Genomic DNA, 9,970 nt, shown 5'->3' on the forward strand with positions numbered 1-9,970 from the left:
GTTTTCCTTGAGATGGAGTCAGTGAGTGGTGCGATCTTGGCTCACTTTCAACCTCCTCCTCCTGGGTTCAAGCGATTCTCCCGTCTCAGTCTCCCAAGTAGCTGCGATTGCAGGCACCCACCACCATGGCCCAGCTAATTTTTTTGTATTTTTTTTTGTTTTGAGACAGAGTCTCGCTCTGTCGCCCAGGCTGGAGTGCGGTGGCGTGATCTCGGCTCACTGCAACCTCCGCCTCCCGGGTTCACGCCATTCTGCTGCCTCAGCCTCCCAAGTAGCTGGGACTACAGGTGCCCGCCACCACACCAGGCTAATTTTTTTATATTTTTAGTAGAGATGGGGTTTCAGCATGTTAGCCAGTATGGTCTTGATCTCCTGACATCATGATCTACCTGCCTCAGCCTCCCAGAGTGCTGGGATTACAGGCGTGAGCCACTGCACTCGGCCTTTATTTTTTTGTATTTTTGTAGAGACGGGGTTTCACCATGTTGGCCAGGCTGGTCTCGAACTCCTGACCTTAGATGATCGCCCACCTTGGCCTCCCAAAGTGCTGGGATTACAGGTGTGAGCCCCTGCATCTGGCTGAATATTGGTTGTTTGCCCTCATAACGTGTGGCTGACCGGGAACCTAGGGCTCGGTGCTGCTGTCCAGCATCACAAGAGAGTATCACACCGAATATTTTGAGCCTGGGAAAAGATAAAATTCGTGGTATGGTTTCCACTGAATACATATCACTTTCACACCATCATAAAGTTGAAAAATCATAAGTTGAACCATTGTTAAGTCAGGGACCATCTGTAATTATATCCTGGGAGCTGATGATTATATGTATAATAGTTAAAAACAACCCAGTCATGGGTTAAATGTCAAGATAGAGTCATGAGATGGAATTTATTCTTCCCAATAGATTGGAACAAGTTTCAGGTAATAGTAATGAGTGACCAAGAGGAAAGGGCTTCAGTTGATCAATAACCATTTATTGACATCCTACTGTGTGCTCTAGCACTATGCTTGACTACCAGATAGGATATAAAAAGAGCAGAAGGCAGCTGTCCCATAAGAAAAATTACATTCTTTGAGTGAAAAGTAGGTAACAAATCAGTATGTTTGGTGAGAAAAAGGTATGTATTATGTATATTTAATGCATCTGTTTGCGTATGGAAAATTAGGGGAGGTTATACTATAAAATATTACCAGTGTAGGAAATCCTAGTTATCCAAAGATAATTGGATTAGAAAATAGGCAAGTAAAGTGAATTCATTTAACACAGGAACCAAAAGTTTATTGTAAAACATAAAACATTTGATTGGGACCCGGTCTGGAAAAACAAAGCTCGAAGTGATAAGCATAGGCAGATTTTATATTTGATGGAATTGTTATAAATGAAATCATAGCCAAGTTTTAGAATAAACATAGAATAAAGTGTAGATTGGGTTTCTTTGCTGTAATTTTTGTGGGAAAATTGTATAACAACATTATAGATCATCTTTTATTTCATTTTTTGACATGTTGAAAAACATTTTAGGGATTTATCAATTTTTATAGGGATTGTTTTTCAACCTTTGGTATTCAGGCCATTCTCTTTTATAGTTTCTACTGTAAAGTACTGTTTGGTTGTTAACTGATAGGCCTTCTAGCAGATCCTCAGCTGCCAGTAATAAGTTCCAATGTTCTCTAACATCACTTTCTTGAAATACTACATCCATACAATTGTAGTAGAAACATATGCTTTTGTTAGTCATATAAGTATACAGGGCAGTTCATCAGTGAATATTTTAGTGTTATGATAACTTTTGGTTTTCCTTATGCAAACTCGTAACCATGGGAAATTATATAATACTAGGAAAATGACACTCCTGTAGTTTTTTTCTGAGTGGTGAGATTTCTTTTATTGATTTTAATTAATTAGTTATTACTTACCTGTGTAGTTAGTTTTCTTTATTTGAGATTTTTAAACTCACCACAGACACTGCATTAGTGAATACTAAACCAGTGCTCCTTGGGGAAATACAGGGTTAGGTTCCTGTGAGTGTCTTGTCACATTTTTATCAACCAATGAACACATAGCCTTGTTTATGTGTGTTCCTGTTTAAAGACACCTTATTTAGTACATATTGTTGATTTGTTAACATTGTACTCATGGCCAACAGCACTGTAGCACTTGCCCGAACAGAGCTGACCTAACACAGATATTTTCTCTGTGAGACATAAGATGGCTTTCTTGCTCTTGGGACACTAAACAGCACCTCAGCTGTATGCCTGGGGGCCGTTTTAAACAGTGAAATCAACAAAAAAGCACGAAAGTGTGAAAAATGTGGCACTAAATAGACTGAAAAGGACACTTATTTATAGTACAGAGCTGGAACAAGAAGGCAGAGCATCACCTTGCACTTCATCTCAGCTGGGAATGCACACGTGAGTCAGAGGACTCATGTTTTTCACTGCTGTCCACATGTTTGTGAATGACTGGGAAAGCTCAGTGAGTATGGATTTTGGGTTTAGAAATAAATTTTAGGTCGGGTGTGGTGGCTCATGCCTGTAATCCCAGCACTTTTGGGCCAAGGCGGATCACTTGAGTCCAGGAGTTTGAAACCAGCCTGGGCAACACGGGGAAACTTGTCCCTACAAAAAATACAAAAATTATCCAGATGGTGGCACATACCTGTGGTCCCATACCACCATGTGCCACACAGGTGGCACATACCTGTGTTACTCGGGAGGTTGAAGCAGGAGGATCATTTGAGCACAGGAGGCAGAGGTGGCAGTGAGCCAAGACCGCACCACTACACTCCAGCCTGGGTGACAGAGGGAGATGACCCTGTCTCAAAAAAAGAAAAAGAAAAATTTTAGCAAGTAGGCAAATTTGCAAATACAGAATCCAAGAATAATGAGGATTGGCTGTATTTTCTAATATTTCCATACTAAGCTTATTGTTGTAATTTTTAAAAAATGAAAGCATAAAATAAGCTTTCAGAAAATTAAAGTACAGTATAATTTGGAAGATAAAGCTAAGACTTTAAAAATAAATAGAAAGCATTTTAAAACACAGTATATTGGCCATGTGCGGTGGCTCACACCTGTAATCCCAGCACTTTGGGAGGCTGAGGCTGGTGGATCACCTGAGATCAGGAGTTCGAGACCAGCCTGGCCAACATGGTGAAACCCCGTCTCTACTAAAAATAAAAAAGTTTAGCTGGGCGTGGTGGCGGGTGCCTGTAATCCCAGCTACTCGAGAAGCTGAGGCAGGAGAATCACTTGTACCTGGGAGGTGGAGGTTGCAGTGAGCCGAGATCACACCACTGCACTCCAGCCTGGGTGACAGAGCAAGATTCCATCTCAAAAAAAAAAAAAAATAATAAAACACAGCATTTTCTCTTATATGTGTGTACATCTGAGTATGGGTAGACTAATGCTATAACAGGTGTTTAAAAGAGGGAGGACGCTGGGCGCAGTGGTTCACACCTGTAATCCCAGCACTTTGGGAGGCTGAGGTGAGAGAATTGCTTGAGCCCAGGGGTTCGAGACAAGCCTGAGCAACACAGTAAGACCTTGTGTCTATAAAACATAGAAAAATTAGCTGGGTGTGATGGTGCATGCCTGCGAACCCAGCTGCTCAGGAGGCTGAGGTGGGAGGATTGCTTGAGCCTGCGAGGTCAAGGCTTCAGTGAGCCATGTTCAGGCCATTGTACTCCATTCTGGGTGAGAGAGCGAGATGCAGTCTCAAAAAAAAAGAAAAGAGGGAGGAGCGCTAGTGGAGAAAGAGAGAAGGCAGAGAAGAGAGGTAGGACTGTTCAGTTGTATTCATTAATTACAAGACCCCTGTCAATAAATCTGAACAAACTGAAGCCAGGTTAAAAATAAGTAGCTGTGAATACTGAAGGGATTTACCCTGATCATTTATCAAAAAGACGGCTCTCACCTCCAAAAGCATGTGTTTTATTAGATTACAGAAGTATGTTGAATTAATATGTATGGTTTAATTTAAATGTATACATTTGGGGGAGGAACAAATTTTTCTGTAGCCTGTGTTTAAGATCTTGTTAACTTACTTGTCTTCTTCAGTCTAGCTTTGCCTTTTCTTACATATAGACACATGAACACAGGCATAAAGATAGCTCCTTGTCAACACCAAGTTGCAGAGATACATGATTGTCAATTAAAATTCTCAAAAATTGTTTCTGTTGTAGGAACAGCAGCAGTATTGGTATCGACAGCACTTGCTTAGTTTGCAACAGAGGACAAAAGTTCATTTGCCAGGACACAAAAAGGGTCCTGTGGTAGCAAAGGATACACCAGAGCCGGTAAAAGAAGAAGTTACAGTACCTGCCACCAGTCAAGTTCCAGAATCTCCTTCTGAGGAGCCCCCACTGCCACCTCCAAATGAGGAGGTGCCACCTCCTCTGCCACCTGAGGAACCCCAGGTAACCATATAATTAATTGTTTGTGTTTATTAAATTATTTAGCTTTTTTCTGATTCATTTATATATACTTTTATCATAAATGGATGTATATTTTTGTTTTTTTAAGTACCTATAAAGTTGCATTTGTGAAATAATCAGATGTCTGTTGTATCAGCTTTATTTATTTATTTTGAGACAGGGTCTCGCTCTGTTTACCAGGCAGGAGTGCAATGGTGCAATCTTGGCTTACTGCAACTTCTGCCTCCCAGGTTCAGGCAATTCTCCTGCCTCAGCCTCCTGAGTAGCTGGGATGACAGGCGCGCACCACCATGACTGGCTGATTTTTGTATTTTTTTTTTTTTTTTTTTTGAGATGGAGTCTCACTCTGTCACCCAGGCTGGAGTGCAGTGGCGCAATCTCGGCTCACTGCAAGCTCCGCCTCCCAGGTTCACGCCATTCTCCTGCCTCAGCCTCTCCAAGTAGCTGGGACTACAGGCGCCCGCCGCCACGCCTGGCTAATTTTTTGTATTTTTAGTAGAGACGGGGTTTCACTGTGGTCTCCATCTCCTGACCTCGTGATCCGCCCGCCTCGGCCTCCCAAAGTGCTGGGATTACAAGCGTGAGCCACCGCGCCCGGCCGATTTTTGTATTTTTTAGTAGAGACGGGGTTTCACCATGTTGGCCAGGCTGGTTTCGAACTCCTGACCTCAAGTGATCCACCTGCTTTGGCCTCCCAAAGTGCTGGGATTACAGATGTGAGTCACCACGCCTGGCCTGTTCTATCAGGTTTAGAAAAGGAAATTTTTCCTAGTTTGAGTGAAGAATCGGATACTCTTCTGAATTGAGTGCCTCTAAGCACTAAAGATGCCAGCATATGTTCGTAGTGACAGCACAGGGCAATAGTTGAGTGCTTGAGCTTTTAGAGTCAAGCTACCCAGGCTATAATCCAGGTACTGCCACTTGCCGGTAGTAACTGGGCAAATTTGTTAACCATTCTGTGCTTCAATTTACTCCTCTGCAAAATGGGTATATTCAATAGTAGCTATCACATAGAGGTGCTGAAGCATTAAATGTGATAATTCTTGTCACTCAGCATAGTGACTGGCACATGGGAGGTTCTCATATTGGTCCAAAGGTCATTGTTCTCCCAAGAGCCTTATATGAAGGGTTTAATCAAACCATAATGGTTATATTGTAGTCCATTGGTGAAAAGTGACAAAAAAAGAAAGGGATTTCTCATAGAATGAAAAGGTCTGCAAGTTAAGGTTCACTTTTTTTGTTTTTTTTTTGTTTTTTTTAGACAGGGTCTCACTCTGTTGCCTAGGCTGGAGTGCAGTGGTGTGATCTCAACTCACTGTAGCCTCAGCCTCCCAGACTCAAGTGATCCTCCTGCCTCAGCCTTCCAAGTAGCTGGGACCTCTCTTCCCTCCCCTCCCCTCCTTTTTTTTTTGAGATGGAATCTCACTCTGTCGCCCAGGCTGGAGTGCAGTGATGCGATCTTGGCTCACTGCAACCTCTGCCTCCAAGGTTCAAGTGATTCTCCTGCCTTAGCCTTCCAAGTAGGTGAGATTACAGGTGCCCACCACCACGTCTGGCTAATTTTTGTATTTTTAGTAGAAACGGGGTTTCACCATGTTGACCAGGCTGGTCTTGGACTCCTGACTTCAAGTGATTCATCCACCTTGGCCTCCCAAAGTTCTGGGATTACATGTGTGAGCCGTGGTGCCCAGCCTGGGACCACTTTCCACTGGGAAAATTGTTGTCACATTTAGGAATAATAAGATTATTATTCCAGTGAAGACTATGGAATTTATAAACTCCTTTGTATTAGTATCCATAATAGTATAGATAGAGCTATGTGTTTTATCTAAAGATAGAATAGCTGTTCTCAATCCAAATAGAACTGAAGATACTGTGTTTGACAATTGGATATTTCTGAGTTGTAGGGATTCTGGACTTTATAATACATTTATAAAATATTTTTGGTTGCTGTTTTATGACTTACATAAAGATGTGTCCTCTTTTATCTTTAGTCTGAGGACCCAGAAGAAGATGCCAGGTTAAAGCAGTTGCAGGCTGCAGCAGCACACTGGCAGCAGCACCAGCAGCATCGAGTCGGTTTCCAGTATCAGGGAATAATGCAGAAGCACACTCAGTTACAGCAGATTCTACAACAGTATCAGCAGATTATACAGCCCCCACCACATATACAGGCAAGTGCTTCCATAGTCCACAAATAGGAAGTTGTCCCAAGACATTGAAAGGATTTGTTATTCTTGAACAATTTAAGTGTGAAAAACAAAAGATATCAACTGTTGACAATTAGTTGTTTCCCAAGGGGTGCCCAAGTAGTTATCTGCCACATTACTTGGGGGACTGGGGAGGGGTGGGTTATAGTAGAGTTTCCTGATCATGTCAACCCAGGCCAGATGTTAGCTTACTATTGCTAAGGGTCTTAAGAGCTGGGGATTTTTACTATATAGCTACAGATTAACCTGTGTTTTGCCTGTAAGCTACTACAGTAACAGATAAGCAAAAAGGCCAAAAACAGCCATCACAAAAAACCTAAGCAAATATACCATAAAAGATAAAGTGACTTAGATACTTGTTTGTCTTGTATCTTTGAGAGGTAATGTTGTGTCTGTATATCTATAATAACATCATTTTTCAAGTTCTTAAAATTATCCATATTAAAAACTTGAAAAATACTTATTGCTAAGATAGGTATTTCCTTTATTGTTTGGTTGGTTTTTCCAACTCTGTAGTAAGTTGTCTAAGCCAAAGGAAGGAAGAAGAATGATCATCACTCAAAGAACTTAACAAACTTATTCTTAGCCTCACAAAGTCTTTAGTGTTCTAATTTCCTAAAGCGTCAAATGCCCTTGATTCATTAATATTTTAACCTATGATTAATTCTCTTATATGAATGTTTTTAAATAGTTTTTTATCCCTTTATTTGTAGACCATGTCTGTAGATATGCAGCTGCGGCATTATGAGATGCAGCAGCAACAGTTCCAACATCTTTACCAAGAATGGGAGCGAGAGTTTCAGCTATGGGAGGAACAACTCCATTCCTATCCTCATAAAGATCAGCTTCAGGAGTATGAGAAGCAGTGGAAAACATGGCAGGGACATATGAAAGCCACTCAGAGTTATCTCCAGGAGAAAGTCAATTCATTTCAGAACATGAAGAACCAGTATATGGGGAACATGTCAATGCCACCTCCTTTTGTTCCATATTCTCAGATGCCTCCACCTCTACCTACAATGCCCCCTCCAGTGTTGCCTCCTTCATTGCCACCACCAGTGATGCCCCCTGCCCTCCCTGCTACAGTGCCACCACCTGGCATGCCCCCACCTGTTATGCCACCTTCTCTACCAACCTCTGTTCCCCCACCAGGGATGCCTCCTTCTCTGTCTTCTGCAGGGCCACCACCAGTTCTGCCCCCACCTTCCCTTTCTTCTGCAGGGCCACCACCAGTTCTTCCCCCACCATCTCTCTCTTCAACAGCACCTCCACCTGTCATGCCCCTCCCACCATTGTCTTCAGCTACACCTCCTCCGGGAATACCTCCCCCTGGAGTTCCACAAGGGATACCTCCTCAGTTAACAGCAGCCCCAGTTCCACCAGCCTCCAGTTCACAGAGCTCACAAGTTCCAGAGAAACCTAGACCAGCACTGCTTCCTACTCCTGTGTCTTTTGGTTCCGCCCCACCCACAACGTACCATCCTTCATTGCAATCAGCTGGTCCATCAGAACAAGTGAATTCAAAAGCTCCTTTGAGCAAGTCTGCTCTGCCATACAGTTCGTTCTCATCTGATCAAGGACTTGGGGAGTCTTCAGCTGCTCCATCTCAGCCAATCACTGCAGTGAAGGACATGCCAGTGAGATCAGGTGGCCTGCTTCCAGATCCTCCTAGAAGTAGTTACTTGGAAAGTCCAAGAGGCCCAAGGTAGGTCTGCTTTTTTTTCGCTTTTTTTTCTCTTTTTTTTGGTTTGGCTATTTTATTGACTTAGGCTATTTGGTTCTCGATGGTATAAAAAGCTTCATTTATACAATGTTTATACTCTCTTTGTACTTACATTGTCTGCTTGTTAGACACCACGTATGTAATCTAGAAAAGGTAACATGCCCCCATTTCTTTGATGTCTCTGCTTTTGTCCTATATGTAGAGATTACAATCCAGAATGAGTGTAGTATTGTGGAGTAATGCTTATCATTTTGTATTGACTTATTAGCTTTAAAAATATTAAACTTTATCTTTTTTTTTTTGCTTTTTCATTCATTTGACAAATAATTGAATTGGCAATTACTATTTGTTAGATAATTTGTTAGTTGTTAAGAGATAAAGATGAATAAGCCAGCATTCTACTGGCTTGAGGCAGTGAAATTTAGCATAAGGTAAGTAGGACTTTTATTTTATCCATTCAGCAAATATTTAAGTTCCTGCTCTTGTACTTAGAGCAGTGAATATAACAGAACACATAAAATTCCTGCCCCCGTGGAGCTTACATCCTTTATATTTTCCCCAGTTAAGGAGATACTTCTGTTTTGCCTGAACAACATGTTTAGAAAGAAAAAAAAATTGCTGGTGTGTAAGTTTTTTCTCTTTACCTTCTAAAAACTGTTAAATTCATTTTTTCCAAGTTTGTAAAAATAGATTTTTCTCCCCAAGTTGACCTAAGTGATAGCTTTTTCTATGGAAATTATTATTATTTTTTGAGACAGGGTCTTGCTTTTTCACCCAGGCTAGTGTGCAGTGATACAATTATGGCTCAGTGCAGCCTCGACCTCCTGGGTTCAAGCAATCCTCCCACCTCAGCCTCTCAGGTGGCTGGGACCAGAGGCGTGCACCACCACATCTGGCCAGTTTTTAAAAAAATGCTTCGTAGAGATGGGGATCTTCCTATGTTGACCAGGCTGGTCTTGAACTCCTGGGCTCAAGCAATCCTCCTGCCTTGGCCTCCCTGCCTGCCTTGGCCTCCCAAAGTGCTGGGATTACAGGCGTGAGCCACCATGCTCAGCCAGAAAAATACTTTAATCAATTTTTTCCTCAGTTGGGAATTATAGTAGAAATGCGTACTCCTTATACAAAATTCAAACATTACAGAAAAGTGTAGAAAAAAGTGAAAGTCACCTAATTCCACCATCTGGAGAGAATCATTTTAAAAATATATGTTACAGAAATGGGATCATACTGAGTAGATTATCTTATAACTTATTTTTCCACCAATCTGCGTATTGCTTAGATTTTCTTTTTTTTTTTTTTTTGAGACAGAGTCTCGCTCCGTCACCCAGGCTGGAGTGCAGTGGCGCAATCTCGGCTCACTGCAAGCTCCGCCTCCCAGGTTCACGCCATTCTCTTGCCTCAGCCTCCCGAGTAGCTGGGACTACAGGCGCCTGCCATCACGCCCGGCTAATTTTTTTGTATTTTTAGTAGAGATGGGGTTTCACTGTGTTAGTCAGGATGGTCTCGATCTCCTGACCTCGTGATCCGCCCGCCTCGGCCTCCCAAAGTGCTGGGATTACAGGAGTAAGCCACCGCGCCCGGCCTCTTAGATTTTCATCTC

At 42.2% G+C, this 9,970-nt stretch overlaps 1 protein-coding gene across 1 annotated transcript; it reads left to right on the forward strand.

Moving 5' to 3' along the window:
* Window positions 1-4,185: 4,185 nt before the first annotated feature.
* LOC116464404 (YLP motif-containing protein 1-like) lies at window positions 4,186-8,922 on the forward strand (the record flags this gene model as incomplete). The annotated part of the gene is made up of 3 exons (XM_032147664.2): window positions 4,186-4,419; window positions 6,432-6,611; window positions 7,361-8,922. Coding segments are annotated over 3 exons (1,410 nt in total), but the record flags the coding sequence as incomplete, so codon positions are not given.
* Window positions 8,923-9,970: the final 1,048 nt, after the last annotated feature.

This window comes from Hylobates moloch, unplaced genomic scaffold (genome assembly GCF_009828535.3).
Source record: "Hylobates moloch isolate HMO894 unplaced genomic scaffold, HMol_V3 SCAFFOLD_613, whole genome shotgun sequence".
Taxonomy (NCBI): Eukaryota; Metazoa; Chordata; class Mammalia; order Primates; family Hylobatidae; genus Hylobates; species Hylobates moloch.